This window comes from Sciurus vulgaris (genome assembly GCF_902686455.1).
Source record: "Sciurus vulgaris genome assembly, chromosome: X".
NCBI lineage: Eukaryota > Metazoa > Chordata > Mammalia > Rodentia > Sciuridae > Sciurus > Sciurus vulgaris.
In genome coordinates, this window is record NC_136471.1 from 878,321 (window position 1) to 903,367 (window position 25,047).

At 38.0% G+C, this 25,047-nt stretch overlaps 1 protein-coding gene across 4 annotated transcripts in view; it reads left to right on the forward strand.

Annotated features, from left to right (window-relative positions):
* F8 (coagulation factor VIII) overlaps positions 1–25,047 on the forward strand; it is a 111,495-nt gene that overhangs the window by 36,656 nt on the left and 49,792 nt on the right. For all 4 annotated transcript variants that reach the window (XR_013761197.1, XM_079124534.1, XM_079124535.1 and 1 more), the window contains 9 exons: positions 3,094–3,210; positions 4,350–4,571; positions 7,346–7,607; positions 8,261–8,432; positions 13,409–13,502; positions 15,238–15,452; positions 18,048–18,198; positions 19,598–19,807; positions 20,604–23,427. Coding sequence is in view for 3 of the 4 variants with exons in the window: in XM_079124534.1 (XP_078980660.1) it covers positions 3,094–3,210; positions 4,350–4,571; positions 7,346–7,607; positions 8,261–8,432; positions 13,409–13,502; positions 15,238–15,452; positions 18,048–18,198; positions 19,598–19,807; positions 20,604–23,427 (4,267 nt within the window). In the remaining variant the exon portion in view is untranslated. The remainder of the gene's footprint in view (positions 1–3,093; positions 3,211–4,349; positions 4,572–7,345; positions 7,608–8,260; positions 8,433–13,408; positions 13,503–15,237; positions 15,453–18,047; positions 18,199–19,597; positions 19,808–20,603; positions 23,428–25,047) is intronic.

The window sequence follows — 25,047 nt, forward strand, 5'->3', positions numbered from 1 at the left end:
GTATTGGTTTCCCCCTGAATGTAATTTGGTTCTTTTCTCTCACAGCCTTTAAAATTCTGTCTTTATTTTGTATGTTAGGTATTTTCATTATAATGTGCCTTGGTGTGGGTCTGTTGTAATTTTGTGTATTTGGAGTCCTATAAGCCTCTTGAACTTGATTTTCCATTTCATTCTTCAGATTTGGGAAATTTTCTGATATTATTTCATTGAATAGGTTGTTCATTCCTTTGGCTTGTTTCTCTAGGCCTTCCTCAATCCCAATAATTCTTAAATTTGGCCTTTTCATGATATCCCATAGTTCTTCTAGATTCTGTTCATGATTTCTTACCATCTTCTCTGTTTGTTCAATTTTGTTTTCAAGGTTAAATATTTTGTCTTCAATGTCTGAGGTTCTGTCTTCCAGGTGTTCTATCCTATTGGATATGCTTTCTATGGAGTTCTTAATTTGGTTTATTGTTTCCTTCATGTCAAGGATTTCTGTTTGGTTTTTTTTCAATATCTCTAACTCTTTATTGAAATGATCTTTTGCTTCCTGTATTTGCTCTTTTAACTGTCTATTGGTGCGATCAATCAATGCTTGCATTTGCTCTTTCATCTCATCATTCAGTGCGTGCATTTGCTCTTTCATCTCATCGTTTGCTTCTCTGATCATTTTAATTATGTACATTCTGAACTCCTTTTCTGTCATTTCTTCTGCCATGCTGTCACTGGGTTTTATTGATGTAACATCTAGATTTGTTTGCAGCATTTTCTTTCCTTGTTTTCTCATATTGTTCAGGTATCAGAGGATCGCTGAGATATTGCAGATTTCCTCTATTGACTTACAATGTCCCTGAAGATTTCTATATATATCCCCCCTTAGCCTTCAGTAGGCTGAAGTCTGGAGGAAGTTGATAATGCGGTACTCCACAAGGAATCTGCCTCTCTAGGAGTGGTGGCCTTCAGGTGGGGTATAATCCCTGCTAGTGGGCAGAGGTGCCTCCACTTGTTGACCAATGGTCATCCAAAGGGGACCTAGGCTGTGGGCTGAGGCAAGGCCTGTTTGGGCCTGAGTCTCTGGTTTTACCGTCCTTGTGGGGAAACCTCACCCAGCAGGGAAGACTCACCCGGTGGGGAGGTCTCACTTGTCAGTTCCCTCCTAGAGGTTCCCCTCAATTTACAGCTACCGCCTGGGCTGGGCTGCCTTCCTCTGCAAAGTTCCCAGGGGCCCGGCCCTACCTCCTGGGCCTGGGAGCCTCACCCTTTGCAGATGACTCTCCTTAGGCTGCCCTTCCTCAGAGAATCTTCCCGCAGGCCTGGAACCTTCGCTCTGCCCTAAGCCTATCTCTGTGCGGCTCTTCCACCAAGAAGCCTCCCAGATCCTGGGACCCTGCTCTGCGCCCAATCGCCTGGCTATGCGGCCCCTCCTCTGAGCAGCCACCTGGGGCCCTGTACAATCGCTCTGAATCCCAGAGACCTGCCACACGCCTCTTCCTCCAGACAGCCGCCCAGTATTCCGGTGCGGTCACTAGGAGTCCAAGAAACTCACTGCGTGCCTCCACCTCCACCAACCACCCGTAGCCCTGGGCAATCAATCACTCCGAGTCGAAGTGACTCTCCCCGTTCCTCCTCCTTCTCCAGATAACCCCCCGGGGTGTTCAGGAGCGGTCGCTCTGAGTGGCTCTGAGTCCACGTGACCCGCTGCACGGGTCCTCTGGGCAACCGCCCGGAGCTCTGGTGCGGCCACTCAAGACCAAGCGTCCCACCACGCTTCTCCTCCAGGCAGCCCCCCTGTGTTCAGGAGCTGTCCCTTTAAGTCCAAACAACTCACCACTCGCCTTCTCCTCTGAGCAGCCGCCTGGAGCGCTAATGCAGTCACTGCGAATCCAAACGACCCGCCGCGCTCCTCCTCCTCCTCCTACTCTTCCAGGCAGGCCCTGGTGTTCAGAAGTGGTCTGAGTCCAAACAGCTCGCCACGCAGCCCCTTCTCTGGCAACCGCCTGTAGCTCTGGTGTAGTCACCCCGAATCCAAGCGGCCGCGCTCCTCTTCCTCCTCCTCGTCCTCAGGGCAGGCCCCGGGGTTCAGAAGCGTCGTTCTGAGTCCAAACAGCTCGCCGCGCAGCTTCTCCTCTGGCAACCGCCTGTAGCTCTGGTGCAGTCACTCCAAATCCAAGCGGCCGCGCTCCTCCTCCTCCTCCTCAGGGCAGGCCCCGGTGTCCTGAGTCCACACAGCTCTCCTCGCCACTCCTCCCCTGGGCAGCTGCCTGGAGCCCCAGTGGTTGCTCCAAATCCCAGCGCTGTGCCGAGCGGCCTCCTTTACGGGGCTCCCAGTTGTCCGAGTTCACTGCTCCAGCGGGGGGAGGGGCGTCTCGCCGGCAGCTCTACTTCACAAAGTTTCCTGCGTTCCGGGACCACCGTCCCATCCGGGATGCCTCCCCAGGGGGTGAGAGTCACCTGGCTGCTTTGAGTTGGTCCCAAGCGTCTCAATATCTCCTCTTTTGAATCCTGAGTCCTGGAGCAACATGAAATGCAGCCACCCTCTAGGCCGCCATCTTGAAACCTCTCCCTCCATCATCTTTCTACAGACTGGTCTTCCTGCCTTTTGAGATCCTGGCATTCCGTTATTACCATAGAAGTCTGAGTAAAGTGCAGGACTTTAGCTCTTACTAATTTTAGAGAGGAGACCGGGAAGTTTTCAGGTTTGTGTAGTTTCATTATCAACTGAAATGAAGCAATTATGACAGTGAAAAGGACTGACAGCCCTTTTCCTGGTATGATGTTTATCTGCTTCCTTTTTAACTAAATCAGCTAGTAAACAGAATAAAATCATCATGACTCAAACTAACCAATATTCTCCCTTTCCCTAGTTATTATTTGTCATTATTCTTTTCCACCTATTGTTATGAACAAATATAAGGAGAGACAATCAGTTTGTTAATTGTCTTCTCCCTCCACTCCCTGACTTTGAGGGGATAAGTCAGCTATGTCTACCTTTGTGACAAAAATTTTGAGTTGTCAGTAGTCTTTGTCTGAAATGAGGGAGGCAGGAAAGAACAGAGGGAGAGTCACTCATGAAACAAAGGTTAGGTAAATTTTTTTACCTTCTCTCATCAGGGAAGAGCTGGCACTCACAAACGAAGGGCTCCTTGACAGAGGGTATGGATTCTCTACCTGCTGGAGCTTTGCCTAGAATGCACACAGTCAATGGCTATGTAAACAGGTCTCTTCCAGGTATGTGCACGCCTGCTCAACAATCTTCAGGAGTTTCTGAATTCAACATTAGAGCTCTCTTTTCCAGTTCTCAGACAACTGTGCATTGCAGTACAAAGCCCACTGAATTCTGGCCTCTGGGTTTTTGTTTTGTTTTGTTGGTACTGCAGACTGAACCTAGGGGCGCTTAACCACTGAGCCACATATCCATCCTTCTTTTGTATTTTATTAGAGACATGGTTTCACTAAGTTGCTTATGGCCTAGCTAAGTTGCTGAGGCTGACTTTGAACTTATGAGCCTCCTGTCTCAGCCTCCTGAATTGTGAGGATTACAGGTGTGTGCCACCATGCCCAGCTTTTTTTTTTTTTTTTTTTGCCTAACTATTTTCTATATTTTCCAGTATATGCATAACTTTAGAGTTAAGAAAGAAATTATTTTTGAAACATTGAAGCTCCTCCTCTCACATACCTTATAAATTGAGAAATGGATAATAATGAAATAATCACTATAAAAATGCAAAATTACAAATCACCAATTACTCTGAAAGAAAATCATGATTGTATATGTAAGCATATAACTAAGGAAACTGATCTAGACACATTTCCCTCATGAAATGCCACTTCAAATAAGCTTCATTTGTTTTTCACAGTACTGGGACTGAACCCAGGGCCTTGTGCTTGCAAGGCAAGCACTCTACCAGCTGAGCTAGATCCCCAGCCCTTGTAATAAGCTTTGAAACAAGATAAGGAATAGCTGTTATTTACTATATTGCCATGGTTGGTGTTACATTGGATATGAGAGGCAACAATGGCGACAAGGAAATCTCTCACATAATTGCTGGATGGTGCCATTCAATGAGATAAGGAAGTTGAAAGAGAATGAGGTGTTGAAAACTGAAAATCTGGTTTTGAAAATGTGGGTTTTATGAGATATCCAGGTGGAAATTTTGAGATGGTGATTTGGCTACCTAAGTCTGGAGTCCTGGGAGAGGTCAGGAATGGATACAAAAGAAGGATCAGTCTTAATGAGAGGTGTTAACTGAGAGGTGTTAACTCTCAGTCTTAACTGAGAGGTGTTTGTCAACTTGTCCATCCTGTACTAACGAGTATTTTCCAATTATTTCCTTCTTAGTCATATTTGCCTTATTCTTGTTTAATAGGTTTGATTGGATGCCACAGGAAATCAGTCTTTTGGCATGTGATTGGAATGGGCACCACCCCTGAAGTTCACTCAATATTCCTTGAAGGTCACACATTTCTTGTGAGGAGCCATCGCCAGGCCTCATTAGAGATATCACCTATAACTTTCCTTACTGCTCAGACAGTCTTGATGGACCTCGGACAGTTTCTGTTGTTTTGTCATATCTCTTCCCACCAACATGGTAATGTCTTGGATCTTAAAAATGAATATTATGATACCCAGTTCTACTTTTAATGGGATTTACTGGGCAGTGGATAGGAAAACAGTTCCAGAAAGTGCCATTATTGAGTTTGGATTATGTTAGACCTCAAGTAAAATCCCCTAGTTGCTAGTATTCAAGTAAGTATTTTACCTTGTGAGAATAATATGATTTGAATATTAGTAGTGTACTTTTAGTTAAATGTCTTGATAGAGGGAGAAGGGATAGTTTAGGGATGGGTGAAATGGGGAAAATGAAGGGGACAATGTTTCTTTGTTTTCCTGGCCTGATATCATTAACTAGCCCTTCACTACTATGGAAAGAGAGACTACAGGTTGTAGGTGAAGAGGTGTTTTGTGAGAAATCTAGGCAAAAGAGGCACCATATGAGGTTTTTTAAGGACTACTTTATAGGAATTTTTGTGGGATTTTTTGGTACCAGGGATTGAACCCAGGGGTGCTTAATCAATGAGCCACATCTCCGGTCTCTTTTTATATTTTATTTAGAGACAGGGTCTTGCTAGTTGCTTTAGGACCTTGCTAAGTTGCTGAGGCTGGCTTTGAATTCATTATCCTCCTGCTTCAGCCTCCTGAGTCACTGGTATTATAGGCCTGGCTGGATGGGAATCTTGTACAGGGTCAAATATCCTGTAGAAGAAAGATATTATAGTAATACCTGTAGTTTCAAATTATTGTGCATGTGGCCTCATTTATTAATACTAGTTGTGAAAATTCAGATTTCACCATCATTTCATCTACATTTTCCTTTTTGTGTATTTTCCCTGCTATGTCTTTAACCTTAGGTCAATCTAATAACCCTCTTCCTCTACTCCACTGTGGCCATGGAAGGCTGCTTTGTTGTGATTCTATAACAGAATATCAAAACTGGGTAATCATGCAGTTTTTTAAAAAATATTTTTTGTAGTTGTAGAATGACAGCATGCCTTTATTTTATTTGTTTATTTTTATGTGGTACTAAGGATTGAACCCAGAACCTCATGTGTGTTAGGCAAGTGCTCTGCCAGTGAGCTACAGCCCCAGCCTGAATTATGCAGTTTTGATATTCTGTTACACACACACACACACACACACACACACACACACACAGAGAGAGAGAGAGAGAGAGAGAGAGAGAGAGAGAGAGAGAGAGGAACAACCTCACAATAACAGTATTAGTCTATTTATTCATCAGGGTGGAGCCTAAGCACCCTTAAAGGTCCTGTTTCCCAATACCATCACAATGACAATTAATGTCAACATGAGTTCTGGAGTGTAGAAATATTCAAACCATACCAAGAGCTGTCAGGAAAAATGTTGGGGAGGCCTAATTTTTAAACAGCAACAATTTGTTCATATCACCTTTATATTAACCTCTCTCCTGGTTCCTTGGTTACCATGGAAAAGAGATTTGATCTTGGCTATGTATCTACTGTTTCCCCTTACTTTTTATGAGTTACCATGTTTATAGTCCTCTATAGTAATTAAGAATAGAAACTTCTTTTTCCTGTCAGTTACCTATTTATGGAATTTTGACGAAACATTAGGGAATAAAGATCGACCAACAAAATGGATTATCTGATACTTCCAGTTTCTTCCTCTGATATTTGCTTTGGCCATTTTCTTTTTGTCTGACATTCCTCTATCTACGTCTTGCCCATTTTAAAAAACTTGTTAATTTTCTCTGGTAATATATATAAATATTTCTCTTCTGGAACTGGTTTTGAGCCTATCAATATTTTTTTGAATGGAGACTTCAGGAGCTTTATATTTTTATTGGTAAGCTGTTATTAAACCAGTAATTTCGTATTATAAGTCAGTGGAATAAATGTATGTTTTAGTTAACTTTTTTATGACCAAAAGACCTGCAAGAACAACTTAGAGGAGGAAATGTTCATTTGGCCATGGTTTCAGAGGTTGGGTCCATGCTCTGCTGACTCCATTGCTCTGTGCCTGAGGTGAGGCAGCACATCATGGCAGAGGGGCATGGCAGAAGAAAGCAGCTCAGGATAGCACAGCAGGAAGCAGACACAGAGACAGACAGACAAAGCTCTGCTCACCAGGCACAAAAGATAAACCCCAAAGGCACATCCCCAGTGACCCACCTCCTTCAGCCACACCCCACCTGCCTACAGTTAGCACCCAGTGAGTCTATACTCTGCTAACCAGGCACAATTCTCATTATCTACTCATTGCATCTCACAATATTCTTGCACTGTCTCACAGATGAGCTTCTGGGGGACACCACATATTCAAACCATAACAATATAGAAATCATTAGTTGATATGAGGATGTGGAGTTGGTGTAGTCTAGGCTTTCAAATGCTGAAAACATAGAACAAGGAAATTTAAGGTACTTTTTGAATTTTCAGCGTTTGTAAGCATAGGCCAGATCAATTCCCCTTCACTCTGGATCTGAAAATGAAGGGTTTTGTGTGAACTGAAATTATATAAAGCCTTTTTTTTTTATTGTAAACAAATGGGATACATGTTGTTTCTCTGCTTGTACATGGCGTAAAGGCATACCATTTGTGTAATCATAAATTTACATAGGGTAATGTTGTTTGATTCATTCTGTTATTTTTTCCCTTCCCCCCACCCCTCCTGAAGAACAATTAAAATTAGTGAAGTTGTCAAAAGAGTAAAACAAAACAAAGAAGGGGAATTTGGGAGAGAGTCTTGAAAGCCTAACAAGAGAGAAAGAAGTCATGGATGTTAAAGCAAGAAAATCTTGACTTTATTTGGTTTGTTTGACTCCAGATGGCATGGAAGCTTACATCAAAGTAGATAGCTGCCCAGAGGAACCTGAAGTACGGATGAAAAATAACAAAGAAGAAGAAGAAGAATATGATGAGGATCTTGATTCTGAAATGGATGTGTTCAGGTTTGATGATGACAACTCTCCTTCCTTGATCCAAATTCGTTCAGTTGCCAAGAAGCATCCTAAAACTTGGATACATTATATTGCTGCTGAGGAGGAAGACTGGGACTATGCTCCCTCAGTCCTCACGTCCAATGACAGGTAAACACATTTTGACACTTTGCTATTCTTTCTCACACTCAAAAAATTTTTTCTTAGTTATTCAAACCAACAAATCCTTAAGCTATGTTTAAGGGTTAGTACAGATACAGAATCAAATGACAAGGGTTAGCTTTCTGGTGCTGTGACAAAACACCTAAGATAAACAAGTTAAAAGAAGACTTATTTTGGCTTGGTTTCAGAGATTTCAGTTTATGGTTGGTTGCTTAAGCCACGTTACTTTGGGCCTGTGGTGGCACAGTATATCATGGTAGGAGTGCATAGTGTAGGGGGCCTGTTCACCCCATGGAGGCAAAGAAACAAAGAGCAGAAGGGGCCAGGAGTCACAATATCCCCTTCAAGGGTATAGCTCCAGTGACCTAACTTCCTTCCACTAGACCCCACCTCCCAAAGTTTTCACCATATCCCAATAGTACTGCAGGCTGGTGCCCAGTCTCTTAACATGTGAGCCTTTGGGAGATACTTCAGATTCAAATTATAGTAAGTATTAACATATTTGAAGACTACCATAGCTAAGTAGTAGAGATGCTTGTATTTTCTCACTCCCATTAAATCACATCAGATGTTTCAGAGTTGGATTTTTTCCTTTCTAAAAATTTCTAGCCCAATCCCTTATATTTTTCTCTGTCATACAGAAGTTATAAAAGTCAATATTTGAATAATGGTCCTCAGCGGATTGGCAGGAAGTACAAAAAAGTCCGATTTGTGGCATACACAGATGAAACTTTTAAGACTCGTGAAACTATTCAGTATGAATCAGGAATCTTGGGACCTTTACTTTATGGGGAAGTTGGAGACACACTATTGGTAAGTTAAGGATAAAATTTGGGATTAAGTAAAAAGAAAGTATGGAAGATTTTGAGTTTATACAATGTTCATAATTCAATCTTGTCTCCAATGGACATGATCTTTTAAAAATTATAAATCTTTATAATAATAAATATTGATATATTTTTGAAAATATAATTATATTAGTATGTAGAATAAAAATGTAATGTCATCCATTAAACTCATCAGTCCTTTAAACTACTCACTGCTTAGATTTTGATATCCTTCCTGAACTTTTTTCCTTATTACAATAGTATGGGAGTCAGCAGCATACACAAATTTGGCTTATGGCCTGCAAAATCAGGTTACAAACTAGCTTTTTCCTCTGGTCTAGGGTATTAAGAATGCTTGCCACACACAGTGGCTCATGCCTGTAATCCCAGTGACTCGGGAGGCTGAGGCAGGAGGATCACAAGTTCAAAGACATTCTTAGCATTTTAGTGAGGCCCTCAGCAATTTAGTGAACCCAGGGGCACTTAATCAGTGAGCCACATCCCCAGCCCTTTTTAACCACTACTTATTTAAACCACTGTTCATTGATTATTACTTGCAGTGTAAATATTTTGCTCATCAAATTGGAAATTTTTCTGAAACTTATAATACATGATGTTGACATTGATTCTTATATATGGAATTTTTTTAGGTACTGCTGAACTGACTTTCAACAATTCTGTACTAAGAATCGCCCACCAAAAGTATGTGAATGTCTCTTCCCTGTGCTTTGTCAACATCATGTGTTATAAGTTTCAGAAAAATTTCCAATTTGATGAGCAAAATATTTCTATATTATCTTCATTTTCATCTCCCTGGTTAGTAGTTATTTATCTCTCAAATATTTTTTTCAGTTTGTCACCTGTACTTTATTTTTTAATTTTTCAAAAAAATTTTAAGTTGTAGATGATCACAACACCTTTATTTAATTTATTTTTCTGTGGTGCTCAGGATGGAACCCAGTGCCTCACACATGCTAGGCAAGCACTCTACCACTGAGCCACAACCCCAACCCCTTACTTGTACTTTAATACAGTCATATTTTTTGCCCTCTAGGGATTTTTAAGAAGTCTTCATATAGTCATGATCTCTAATCTATTATCATTCTTTTCAGTTCTATTTTCTGGATCTTTTTTCATTATATGTTCTGCCTGAGAATGTCTTTCCACCCTAAAGAGATTATGAAAATAATTTTCTGTATTTTATTCTTTTTATATTTTTATTTTTACAATATACATTTTAATTGCTCTGGAGTTATTTTGAGTATAGAGCATAGTGTCAAATAGGGATATCCCCAAATGATAACCAATTTTTCCAACCAATCCTTTCCTAATTTGAAAATGGCTTCTTTATCATATACTAAAGTGCTAAAATCTGGGATCTTTAATTGAACCTTATAACACTGTATCAATGACTGAAATCTCATAACTTTTTTTTTTTTTTTTCGGTACTGGGGATAGAACTCAGGGTCTTGTGCTTGCAAGGCAAGCACTCTACCAGCTGAGCTATCTCCCCAGCCTCATAACATGTTTTGATAGCCATAGGACAAATCTTCTTTCATTGTACTTATTTAAAATTGTAATTCACTATTCTTGTAAAATTTTCCGTCATAAATTCTGTTTATATATATAATATATATAATGGGTTCAATGATACTGGGGATTAAACCCAGTGGGACTACCAGTGAACTACATCCCCAGCCCCGTTTTTACCTTTTAAGTTATTTTATTTATTTACATTTTGGTACTGGGGATTGAACCCAGGGCACTTAACCACTCAGACACATCCCCAGTTCTTTTTTACTTTTTAATTTTGAGACAGAGTCTCACTAAGTTGCTGAGACTGACCTTCAAACTGCAATCCTTCTGCCTCATCCTCCTTAGTCACTGGATTATAGGTATGTACCACCACACCTGGCACCATTTACCTATTTTTGAATTACCCTCTAAAAATAGTTCAAAACACAAAAAGTATCCAATAGGGCTGGGGATATAGCTCAGTTGGCAGAGTGTTTGCCTTGCAAGTACAAGGCCCTGGGTTCGAACCCCAGTACCACAAAAAAAATTTTAAAAGTATCCAATAAATAGTAAAATTTCCTCCTTCCCAAGAAGACTCCCAATCCCTTAGTCTGATAGGAAGTTATTGCTATTATTATATATTTCCCCCCAGAAATGTACACAAGTGTATGTATATATTTTACTAAAAAATTGGAGTACTATGTAAATTGTTCTGTACCTTTATTTTTTAAAATGTAAGAATATATCATAGATACCATTTACTAGCAACACATATAGATCTACCTCTTTCTTTCATTTATGGAAGGTATTCGCTAAACATTTTGCTTAATCCTACATCGTGTACAAACATTAACTCGAAATGGTCCAAAGTCATAAATGTAAGAGCTGAAAGTATGAAACTCTTAGAAGAAAATATATGAATAAAATTTCAACCTGTGTTAAACAATGGTTACTTAGCTATGACACCAAAAGCAGAAGCAACAGAAGAAAAAAAACCTGTATAATTAATTTAATCACAATTAAAAATGTGTGTGTCTTAAAGGACACCAACAATAAAGTGAAAAAATAGCACTTTGAATAGGAGAAAATATCTGCAAATCATATGTCTGATCTACTACCCAAAATGTATAAAGGGCTCTTACAAATAAATAATAAAAAACACATGACCCAACCGAAAAATACACAAAGTATTTATATAGACATTTCTCCAGAACTAATATACAAGGTGGTCAGTGAGCACATGAAAAGATGTTGAATACCACAGAAATGCAAATCGAAACTACAATAAGATATCACTTCATATCCACTAGAACGACTATGACCAAGAAGACATAACAAGTGTCAGTGAGGACATAGATAAATTGCAACACTCATAAATTTCTGGTGGAAATGTAAAATAGTGGAGCCACTTTGGTAAACAGTTTGGCCATTTCTCAAAAGTTCAAAATGGAGTTACCATGTGACCTACTAATTCCACTCTTAGAAATAAACCCAAGAGAAATGAAAACATAGGTTCACTCAAAGACTTGTATGCAAATGTTCATATCAGTACTCTTCATAACAGATGCACACGGAACATCATTTAAATATTCACCAATTGACTGGGTTCAGTGGTGTACTCTATAATCCCAGCCATTTGGGAGGCTGAGGTGGGAGGGTGGCAAGTTCGAGGCAGCCTCAGCAACTTTGTTATACCCTCAGCAACTTATCAAGAACCTTTCTCAAAATAAAAAGGGCTGGGGATGCAGTTCAGTGGTAAAGCACCCCTGGATTCAAAACTGAGTACCAAAACAAAAATGTTCACCAGTTGGTGAATGGATAAACAAAATGTGGTATGTCCATATAATTGAAATATTATTCAGCAATTAAAAGAAATGAGCTATACTCTGATTTCTCTTCAGATTGTATAAATATTTTGACTTTTAGTTAAAGAAATGACTCACATTCTGCAATATGAATGAGACTCAAAAATATGGCTTCGCTTTCTCATACCATAGTGGCTTCAGGGTAGTGAGACTTCTTTCATGGTGGCTCAGGGCTCCAACTGTGTGTGTTCCAGTAAGCAAATCATAAGGTTTATCACCTTTTAGGGCCATCATCAGAAGTAACACAGCACTTCATGACATAATCTATTAGTTGAAAGTAGCTGAAGTCCACCTGCCTATCATGAAGGAAAAGAAAATGTGGCCCACATCTTGATGGGAGGAATGTGAATAAATTTGGGAGCCATGTTTCAAAGCTTACACAGAGATTGACAGCTTATTTCTCTAGTTCAACAAACATTGGTTGTAAATATGACCAAGACAAGATGAAAAGGAAAATCAAAATTAAAATTACAGATCAATAACATTATAAAAACAGGTTCAAAAACTCCTAAACAAAAATATGTAAACCTAATACAGTAATGTATATAAAAGATAATACACTATGACCAAATTGATTAATCCCAGGAGTAGTAAATTAGCTTAATCCAAGAAAATCAAATGTGGTAAGCCTCAATATTAGCACATAAAAGCATAAAAGGGTAAAGACCATCTGATAATTTTAATAGCTTCAGGAAAAAGCATTTGTCAAAATTCAACAGCCATTCATAAAATTAACAATAAATTTGTATTATAAGGAAAGTATTGTCCTGGTAAACATCTGCAAAAAAAAAAACCCAGTAAATACAATTCTTGGTAAAACTCAGAAATTCTTCTGTTTAAGATCAGGACAAGACACAGTTGACAGGTAACCCATCATTTAACATTATACTAGAAATCTCAGCCTTAGGAGAAAAAGAAAGACATTTTTAACATTTAAAAGGAATAGAAAAAGTGTTACTATGATAAGAAATAGGTGGTTTTTAACAACAAATCCCATCACTATGTACAAATATAATTCACCAATAAAAAATGTGGGAAAAAAAGAAATTGGTTTACCAAATGAATGGGCTTTTCATACAAGAGTGCAAGTGAAAGTAGATTTTTAACTTTCATATCACACACCTGCCAATCTAGAGGTGGGATAAATGTCTCCATGGATCTTCATCTCTGCTTCCTTCCTCTCCTTTAAATCTCTTTCAGTCAGATGATACCACTTGCCACTCCTGCTTGATGCTATAATCAACTGTCCTCCTAGTCATGTTTCCCCATACAATGAACATTTTATCATCTCAATCACTGTTTCCCTCTCAGGAATCAGTGTCCTTATGCAATTCACATGACAAAGTGCAGGAAATATGTATTGAAACAATTGAAATCATTTTTAAATAGATGCAAAGGGGCCTTCAGTGAGAAATGTAAGTAGTCTAAGCAATTTCATGAAAAGAACAGTTTTAAATTTTATCTAGGATCAAATTTCTATAATATGGATAAAGGCAGCTTTTGGTTTTCTGGAGATAGACCAGTTTTCTTGTTGATCTTACTTGTCTTAGGGTATGATCTTATATCTCATTTATACTTTCAGATTATATTTAAGAACCAAGCAAGCCGGCCATATAATATCTACCCTCATGGAATCACTGATGTCAGTCCTTTATACTCAGGGAGATTGCCAAAAGGTAATAGCAAAAGTACCTGAAGTGACTCTTTGATAGCTTATGTGAGACACCCCTAAGGATTCCTAGAGTTGATGTGGTATAACTTTAGGCTGCAACACTTAAGCGCCCTAAAATCTTAAAGCTGATTGTTCTGGCATGAAGGTCATATTTTTTCTGAGCTTAGTTTTTGGTTACATTCCACACTTTTGATATCTAGTGATATCTCTACTTTTAATTTCATTATTTGTTGCTTAAAGATTCATGATATATCTTTGTCATGGATTGCACCTTTTATCAATAAAATGTCCTTGGTTCTCTTTTATTATCTTTAAATTGAATTACTTTTAGTAATTTAGTATTGCCACATATGCTTCACTAGTTTATCTTTTCCCTAACATTATTTTTCATATTTTTGTTAATTTTGTGTTAGGTCATATCCATATAAAAAGCTTATGTATGGTTTTTATTAGTTTACCCAATAACCATCTATTAATTGGAGATTTTAACCTGGTCACGTTTGTGTTATATTGATATGCTTGTTTACAGTCTGGTAATTTTATATTTTAATTACAATTATTTTAACTTGTTACTCATTTTGGGGTAGTTTGGGTATAAATATTTTCCTTTTAATGAATTGGATGCTATATGTATTCCTTCTAAACTTTAATTTTGATGATTTATTTTATCAAAATCATAGCTGCTTAAGTTTCAATTTATGGAAGGGCTGTAAGTTCCACTTCCTAGAGGCATTGATTTTCAATCATTTCTGTTTTAGATTTTTGGTGTTTTATCTCAAAATCTCTAAAACTTTGCTTATGGTGCTATTTTTTTAACTTCCCACATTATATATTTGCTTATTTTGTTTAAATATCTATTCTAAAAATTTAAAATCCAAAAACGGCATTTGTATTTTTAAAATGTTACTTTTTATAAATATGATTATTTCAGAACTGTGATTATTCTCTTATTTACAATTCCTGTGATTTTACTATTAAAAATCAAATAAGTTCTCTTTCCTTATTCTCTACATCAACTGGATGTGATCAATCAACCTGGGATGCCACTCTCTTTAATGTCTTTGTTTTCCCCTTTGGCCCTTAGAGTATCTTTCTTTTTATATATATATATATATATATATATATATATATATATATATATATATATATTGTGGTGTTGGGGGAGATGTGTGGGTGCTAGGGATTGAACACAGGGGCACTCGACCACTGAGTCACATCCCCAGCCCTATTTTATATTTTATTTAGAGACAGGGTCTCACTGAGTTGCTTTAGCACCTCTCTAAGTTGCCGAGGCTGGTTTTGAACTCATGATCCTCCTGCCTCAGCTTCCTGAGCTGCTGGGATTACAGGTGTGTGCCACTGCAGTTGGCTCTTTTTCATATGTTTTTTTAGATAAATATCTAAAATATTTAAAAATGTTATTATTTCTATTTATTTGTGATAGGAGGCGGACTTACTTGCTTCATCTCAAGCTTAACATGCTAACAAAAGTCTGCTCAACCCAGTTTTATTGATAAAAAAATTTAGTAAATCTTATACTAGGGCCCATTTTAGTTTTCATTTACTGAGAAATTTCTTACATACGTACAGATTTGTAGATCCTTTGCAATAACAACATGAATACTATTTAAAGAAAAACTTTAGACAAACTTAAAATATGTATGGAACCAGTTTTAGGCCAAACCATATGTGTCTTGTTATATTCTAATTGAGTTATTTCTGGATTTGGGTGTGGGTAGGTGTAAAACATTTGAAGGATTTGCCAATTCTGCCAGGAGACATATTCAAGTATAAATGGACAGTAACTGTAGAAGATGGGCCAACTAAGTCAGATCCTCGATGCCTGACCCGATACTACTCTAGTGTCATTAATCTGGAGAGAGATCTAGCTTCTGGACTCATTGGGCCTCTCCTCATCTGCTACAAAGAATCTGTAGATCAAAGAGGAAACCAGGTGAGTTTTATCCTTTCCAAGTTCTGGGTTTGAAATTGAAAAATGGAATAAGATACATATAAACTTCCAGATATTTCCTATACTCTCTGGGTATGCCCTCCTATATCCTGCAGAAAATATAGTAGTCTGCTGTATAGTTCAATAAAAGAAATAAGCTGGGTTTCACTTGGTGTCTTGTCACAGGTCCAGCATGGGCAAGAGAAAGAGTTTCTGTCAGAGGGATAGGCAGGCTGTAAATTAATCGCTAAGAAACTTATTTAATAGAAAAGCCGCAGAAGACAATTATCTTCAGAATCAGGGGGTGTGACGGATTGAGTCATGCTAAGATCTGGCTCTAATAAAGATGGAAGAGCCCACCTTTCCTTTATTTATAGTGGTACAGGTAAAAGGGAGACCAGGAGGAGCTTCTTCTCTGAGAAACAAGATGGGGTGGAATTAAGCAAGCCATTTTGCTCTAGGGGGTCATCCTAGCAGGACTTGCAAATTCCTGTGATGAGTCACTGCACGGAAACCACATACTCCAGGCAATCTGGAACAATCTCTCAGTGATTGCCAGTTCCTGGGAGAGAGGTTTCCGTGTCTGACAGCTCACCAAGCCTGGTTTTATTTGCTGGCCATGGATGACTTCCCATAACTTAGTTTTTACTGAATTTGAATTTGGTGTAATAAACTTGCCAGTTAGATGTATCCTCAATTCTTAAATTTAGTATGTGTATAGCAACTAGCACAGTGCTTGGCACTTAGTGGGAAATCAATAAATATTTATTGAGAAATATATAGGGAAATATATAAAATATTTCAGAATACGGTCAGCATTTTTCTTGATTATAGATTTTCTGCTAGCTTTTTTAGTTTACCTTGTTTTTTATTTGTTCTTTTTAGATATATACATGATGGTAGAGTGTATTTGACTTATTATGCATACATGGAGTATAACTGATTCTATTTAGGATCCCATTCTTGTGGTTGTAATGATGTGGAGTTACGCTGGTCGTATGTTCATATGTGAACGTAGGAAAGTGTTGACCATTGCATTCTACTGTCTTTCCCATTGCCTTCCCCTCCCTTCCCTTCATCCCCTTTGTCTAATCCAGTGAACTTCTATTCTCCCCACCCCCTTATTGTGTGTTAGCATCCACATATCAGAGAGAACATTCAGCCTTTGGTTTTGGGGGACTGGCTTATTTCACTCAGCATGATATTCTCCTCCGAATCCATGCATTTACTAGTAAAAATCATCAAGTCATTCTTCTTTATGGCTCAGTAGTAGTCCATTGTGTATATATACCACATTTTCTTCTAGATTGTATAGAAATAAAAAGAATGATTTACAATTTTAAAATTGCATTGTGAAACAAAGCATGGATTTTTATAAGATTTTTGTCTGTTATCTGGCATTTACATTTTCTTTTTTAAAAATTTTATCAGTACATTATAGTTATACATAATATTTGGGTTCATTTTGACATAATTATATTAGTAAGGAAGATAATGTGTTCCAATTCAGTACTAGTTTTTGAAAGAGGACTGAATTATACCTCTGTGTTATCCAATTTCCTTCCTGAGCATTTTTCTTTCTATAACTATAGGTTATGCAAAATGAAATTTATGTATATTAGTGAGATTTATACATTAAATCTCAGAAGACTCGTGTTAATCAGTTTTTTGTTGCTGTGACAAAAATACCTGAAAAATCAACCTAAAGGAAGGAAAGATTTTATTTTGGCTAATTATTTCAAAGGTTACAGTACATAAGTCACTTGACCCCATTGCTATAGGCACATGATGAGGGAAAATGTCATGGTGGGGAGGTTGTAGCAGAGCAAAAGCTGCTCGCTTCACGGCAGTGAAGAAACAGAGAGGAGGGTGACCTATTTCTTGCAAGTAGTCTCTGCCTACTACCACTTTCATCACCTCTCATAATCCATTGACATTATTAAACATCAAATGAATTAACTCATTGATGGGGTCAAAACCTTCATGATCCAGTCACTTCCCAAAAGCTCTACCTCTGAATCTGACTGCATTGGGGACCAAACCTTCAACACATGAGCCTTTTGGGGACATTCCAGATCCAAATTATAACAAGACTCAATTAGCAAGTGACTAACTCATAAATTTGGTTCACTATACAAACTGTTGTTCTGAAAAATTGATTTGTTTAAAAACAGAAAACTTAGGTAAATGTTGATCATTGTTTTTGTAGTTCTCCTTATTTTGTCTGTTTTTCTATTTCTGTTTTTTAAAGATTGGTAGCCTTGTTTTAAAAAGGTAGTTGCCAAATGGGTATTTAAAGAATTAAACCTGTAATCAGAACATGGAGAGAATGAGACTACAGACTATACCAAAAAATCAGCCAGCATATGGCCTTGGGGCCAGAAGAAACTCAATTTAGTGGAGCCAGTCACCCTCTTGCCTAAACATACATTCACTGCTTGTAACACCCATCCCCATTCCCAGGTCCTGATATATGCCATAACAGTAATCCTAAGAGGAAATGCAACTGAACCAAAAGCTTAGATATATCATGTATACATCATTGCCTCACAATATCAGCAGCATTTCTTTCTCTCTTTCAATACATGTAATTAATAGATGATGTCAGACAAAAGAAACGTCATCCTGTTTTCTGTATTTGATGAGAACCGAAGCTGGTACCTCCCAGAAAATATGCAACGCTTTCTCCCCAATGCAGCGGGAGTACAGCTCCATGATCCAGAATTCCAAGCCTCCAACATCATGCACAGTGAGTAAAGCATCACTTCAGTCCAGTGGGATAAAAGGAAATTGATGCCACCGAACTGATGTTCAGATAATGAATCTATTTAAATACCATGTAAGAGGCATATTTTTTTAAAATTATGTAATCATATAATACATATTTAAAAAACCCAGTCGCCATTTTTCCTTTCAATGTTTACTTGGTTGTCCTCTCCCATTTAGTTTTATTTTATCTCCTTCTACATAACTCCTTTCCATTAACCCTTCCATACCCAGGTCACTCATTTAAAAAAATTTTCTCCATAATAATACTATCATATACTATATCATTATATTCATTTTCTAGGACTGCCAGAATGAAGTATTACCAAGATGTATTGTCTTACACTTCTGGAGGTTGAAAGTCTGACATAAAGGTGTTGGCAGGCTTGGTTTTGTCTTTAGTCTTTCTCCTCTCTTTGTAGATGCCATCTTCTCTCTGTATCCTCGTGTGATCTTCCCTCTCTACCTGCATGTATCCTAATCTCTTCATATAAGATGATTAGGGCTCACTCTAACGACCTTACTTTAACTAATTGCCTCTTTAAAGACCCATTTCCAAATACAGTCATATTCTGAGGTACTGGGTTTAGGACTAAACATCTGAATTGGGAAGGGACACAACTCATCCTGTCACATATATGCATATGTGTGTTGTTTATATATACACACAATTGAATAGTCAAAAGCATGATAAAATTTCAATCTCTCTATCATACAGGAAAAGGAAATATAGAATACTGAAGAGATAGTACTTTATACCTAGCAGACTTGCAAAATTATAAGACCATTATTACTAGTGGTCATATGGGTAAACAGGTATTCTCATACAGTGCTAGTAGATCACTGATACACTCTTTTTGAAATAAATCTGGTTGCATTCATTAAAATTGAAAATATATGCCTTTTGAAGTTCCAATTCTGGTTAAGATGGAATAAGCACATGTCACTGTATCTATTTCACTGAATGCAACTAAAAATCCTGGACAAAATGGATGGGGACATTGTCTCAGAACCCTGAAATTTTATACAGTGGATTATACTCTCCTTGCAGTATGTGACTTCTATCATCTAGTTCTATGCCCCTTGTCTCTGAGTTTTATCCATTTTATTTTTGAGTTGAGCCCCATATGTTGAAGCCCTAACCCTGGTGCTTCAGAATGTGACTGAATTTTGAGATAATATGTTTAAAGTTTATTAAGTTAAAATGAGATTGTAAGAGTGGGCCATAATCCAACCTGACTGGCATCCTTGTAAGAAGAGGAGATTTGGACAGACAGATATACCAGGAATGTACATGCACAGAAGGAAGACCCTGAGAAGACACAATTCAAAATAATAAATCCACAGTACTTCTAAACCTCTCATTCCCCATTGCTTTGCAGGTATCAATGGCTATGTTTTTGATAGTTTGCAGTTGTCTGTTTGTTTGCATGAGGTGGCATACTGGTACATTCTAAGTGTTGGAGCACAGACCAACTTCTTATCTGTCTTCTTCTCTGGATATACCTTCAAACACAAAATGGTCTATGAAGACACACTTACTCTATTCCCATTCTCAGGAGAAACTGTCTTCATGTCTATGGAAAACCCAGGTTAGTTATTTATATAACAACAGCTGCAATTGCTTCATTTGCCAAGCTCAGGCATAAAAACAACCTTCTCTTGAGAACTGCCAAGAGGTCACATGAGAACTTCATTAATCTTCACTAGGACATACCCTTAGTGACCTGAGGACATTCCAGTAAGCCTCACCTCCTAAAGATTCAACTGTCTTCCAATGCTATGACTTCCTAAGCTTCTAACACATGTACTTTTGGGAGAAAACTGCTTCCAAACCATAGCACATTGTGTTATGTGATTTGAATATATAGCATGAAGAGATAGATACCATTGGCCTCAGTTGCAAATTTGAAAACAGAAGCTCAGAGAACTTAAGTGCCTTGCTCAAAGTTACACAACTGGTAAATAGTAGAGTGAGGAGTTGAACGCAAGAAGTCTGACTCTAGAAACTTTGGTTATATGGAAATAATATTTAACCTATATAAAACCCTTCCTTAAGTCACTATCAGCATCAGAGAGTTTTGTGTGACTATTAACACTCTTCATTATTGTGTGTATTAATCACATATATCCATTTTATTACATTTTTAATTACAGCCCTTTTGTGGTCACAAACAAGCATGGCACAACAGCAGCAATGCAAAAACCACATTTATCAGCATCATTGGAATGTTACATGTGTCAAGAACTTAACCCAATGACTTGTGATATACTGGTCTTGACCAATGTTTTTTCCTTTATCTAAAAATGGGAGAGAACCTCTTAACACAGAACTCACTTCAAGCCTGGATTATGAGTAACCAGAGTCTTATTCTTTCTCATCTCCAGGTCTGTGGGTTCTGGGATGCCACAACTCAGACTTTCGTAACAGAGGCATGACAGCCTTACTGAAGGTTTCTAGTTGTGACAGGAAGACTGGTGATTATTATGAGGACATATATGAAGATTTTCCAACATATCTGATTAGTGAAAACAATGTTATTGAACCCAGAAGCTTCTCCCAGAATTCAAGGCACCCAAACCCTAGGAAGCAATTCAAAGTTACCTCAATCCCAGAAAATGACATAAAGAAGATTAACCCTCAGTTTGAAGAGAGAACAGGGACCATCAAAGTACAAAATGTCTCCAATGATTTTTTGATGCTCTTGGGACAAAGTCCTGCTTCACGTGGGTTATCCTTATCTGATCTTCAAAAATCTATGTATGAGGCTATTCCTGATGATCATTCACCTGGAGCAACAGACAGTAATGAAGGCCCATCTGAAATGGTGCACCTCAGGTCCAAGCTCCACCATGGTGAGGACATAGTATTTACTCCTGAGCCAGGCCTCCAATTAGGATCAAATGAGAATTTGGGAACAACTACAACAGTAAGTTTGAAGAAATTCAATTTAAAAGTTTCTGGTTCACCAAAGAATCTAATGATTCCACCAACAATTCTATCAGAAAACCTGGCAGCTGGTCCTGAAAAGACAAGTTCCTTAGGAACCCCAAATATGCCAGTTAACTTTAGTAGTCAGTTAAGCACCACTTTACTTGGCACAAGTTCATCTCCCCTTATTGGTTCTGGTATACCTCTGAGCTTGAGAGAAAGAAATGATTCCAAGTTGTTGGAAGCAGCTTTAATGAATAGTCAAGAAAATTCACTGGGAAAATATGCATCATCAATGAAGAGTAATGGATTAATTAAAGAGAAAAGCACTCATAGAACTTCTTTGTTGACCAAAGATAATGCTTTATTTAAATTTAATATTTCTTTGATAAAAACAAACAAGATATCTAATAATTCAACATCTAATGAAAAAACTTACACCGACAGCCCAACATCATTAATTGGGAACAGTACATCTATCTGGCAAGACACTGTATTAGAAAACAATACTGGGTTTAAAGAAATGACATCTTTGATACAAGATGAAATGCTAATGGACAAAAATATTCCAGATTTGAGGCTAAATTATGTGTCAAATAAAAATGCTTCATTAAATAATATGGAAATAGGTCACCAAAAAAGTGGAGGTCCTGTGCCACCAGATTCTGAAAATCCACAAGTGTCATTCTTTAGGATGCTGTTCTTGCCAGAATCAGCAAATTGGCAGCAAAAAATCCATGGAAAGAACTTCCTGAACTCTGGGCAATGGCCTAGACTGAAGCAATTAATATCCTTAGCATCAGAAAAGTCTGTAAAAGATCACAATTTCATGCCAGAGAAGAATAAACTAGTAACAGAAGAAAATGAATTTACAAAGGACAAAGAAATCAAAGAAATGATTTTTCCAAGCAACAGGAGCATATTTCTTACTAGCTTGATTAATGTACAAGAAAATGATACAAACAATCAAGAAAAAAAAATTCAGGAAGATATAGAAAAGAAGGAAGCATTAATTCAAGAGAATGTAGTTTTGCCTCAGGGGTATACACTGATTGGCACTAAGAATTTCCTAAAGAACCTTTTCTTACTGAGTAGTAGGCAGAATGCAAGTTTAGATGAGGGAACATATGACACCAAGTCATTAAATGATTCAAGGAATAGAGCAGAGATTCATATGGCCCATTTATCAAAAAGAGGGGAGGAAGAGGAAACAAACTTGGAAGACTTGGGGAATCAAACCAAGCAAATGATGGAGAAATATCTAGCCACTACGAGGATGTCTGTTAATCCAAGTCAGAAGAATGTTATTGCTCAACATGGTAAGCGAGTCTTGAAGCAATTCAGCCTCCCACTAGAAGAAATAAAGCTTAAAAATGGACTGACTTCTAATGACAGCTCAGACCAGTCATCTAAAAACATGAAATATTTGACTCAGAGCATCCTCACACAGGTAGACGATAGTGAAAAGCAGGAAAAAGCCACTATTCAGTCTCCCTTATCCAATTTTCCTGTGAGGAGTCATGACGTCACTCAGAGGAATAGTTCTACATTGCCCATTGCAAAGATATCAACATTTCCATCAATTAGACCTACAGATCTGACCAGGATCTCATCTCAAGAAAATTCTTCTCATTTTCTAGCCTACAATTATATCTTTAGGACAAAAAGTTCTAGCATCCAAGAAAGCAGTCATTTATTACAAGGAGCAAAAAGAAATAACCTTTCCTTATCCATCCCACCTTTGGAGATGATCAGAGATCAAGGAAAGGTTGGTTCCATGACAAATGCCACAAACTCAGTCACATATAAGTATAATGAGAGTGATGTTCTCTTGAAACCAGTCTTGCCCGAAGTATCTGGCAAAGTTGAATTGTTTCTTAAAATTCCCACTTCTCAGAAAGATCTTTTAACTAGAGAAACTAGTCGTGATTTTCCTGGCCAGGATCTCATGGAAAATATTCTTCTTCAGAAAACACTAGGACCTAACAAATGGAATAAAACAAATAGACCTGGAGAAGTACCCTTTGTTACAGTGGCAACGGAAAGCTCTGAAAAGACTCCATCCAAGCTTCTGGGTCCTACTCTTCAATTAGATCAAGAAGACATTGACTATGGTGATACCATCTCAATTGAAACAAAGAGGGAAGATTTTGACATTTATGGTGAGGATGAAAACCAGGGCCCCCGCAGCTTTCAAAAGAAAACACGGCATTATTTTATTGCTGCAGTGGAACGACTCTGGGACTATGGAATGAGTAGATCTCATGTTCTACGAAACAGGTATGAATCTATTTTCCTGCTGTTGTGACCTTCGAGTTTACCAGCTGCTGAAATGGTAAGAAAGGCACCCCCAATTTGTAGCAGTGAAAGATTGCTTTACAGAGGAACTCTGAGAACCAGGTGGCAAACAATCTAGATGAAGCTGAGGAATGAGAGTAGATGATGGCAAATCAAGATGTTGTAAAATTCTTACTCCGAAGAGGGGTTTACAAGAGGAGTAGAGGAGTCAGGGAAAAGAAGCAGCAATGGGGACAAAAGTCAACTTCATCACTCAACCCCATGAGCTGCAGAAGAAATCTTATTCTTATGAAAGAGCTTTGAGAGGGGAAGGAGGAAGAAGTGAAGCATGTAGTGAAGAGGTTGAAGGTGTAGGAAGAATTGTTTTCTAAGGTATGGGGGATCCAGAGTGCAAAATGGGGTAACCTGAGTTTTAGGGGAGTGGAAGGAGGCTAATCAAGGGAGAGAAAGCACAGACAAATTTGGAAGACAAACATGAGGTCAGTTAGTCAAGAAGTGTTATATGGTATATGTACTTTTGTAGACTTTGGAGTGCAGCATAGTAGAAGCTTACATTCTCTTGGGGAGAGCAAGAGATAATAAATTAGTAGACAATAAGAGAATTTCAATGGTGCTATTCAGAAAACAGAATAGAATAATATGGTGAAGAGTGAATGGGAGTACTTTTCCTGTGGTGGTCAGAGAAAGTCTCTTTGAGGAGTTGAGCCCTAAATGATAAGAGGCTAACTAATGGAGCTCTGAGAGAAGATATCCTTATCAGGAGCAGAATATGCAAAATCCCTGAGAATGGGACAAATTTCTTATGCTTGACAAACAAAATGGGGTGAACACGACTTGAGAATTCAAGGTATGGTGTTTGGGGAGAAGACGAGGTGGTAGAGGCAAACAGTAGTCAGATAATAGGTCCTTGAGGAAAAGTAGACCCCCTTGTTTTCTATCTCAAGTGAGCCTTCACTGCTGCACAGCAGCCCTAGAATATTTCTCTAGTCCATTGACTTTCCAACTCTTCTTGATCTATGTTACATTTCTGCTTTTTCATTAAATCTTCAACACTTTTGCCTTGAACACATTTATTGACATCTGTACCCACATGCTCTGTCTCACACTTATGACAACAAATGGACCATCTGTGCACCTAAATAGGGTGAACACCACCAGTTTTTCACTTGGCCTCATTTCTTCCCCCCTTATAAAAATTGCTCCAGAAATTCCTCTTTTCTCTCTTATGTCATCAATTTCTTCCTCTCCACTGGATTAATATTATAAACATCAATCATGTTATTATTAATGACCATTCCTTTGTTTTAGTTACTCAGATCTCAAATTTCAAAGTTATCCCTAACTCCTCTTTTTCTACCCACATCTAATCCATTGCAGGATCTTGTAGGCTAAAATAACCAGAATTGGATTATGAACTGAATATAGGATAAGATGAAAATGTTACCAAAATGGAAAGATGGAGATGATTGGGGGTGGGGAGAGCAGGTTACAAAGCAAAATGTCACTCCAGATGCCATAACATGATGCTTTATTTTTAAAAGGGTAATTCACCTATGTTTTCAAATTCTTTAGCACTACATATGCACCAGTTCTATAATAATA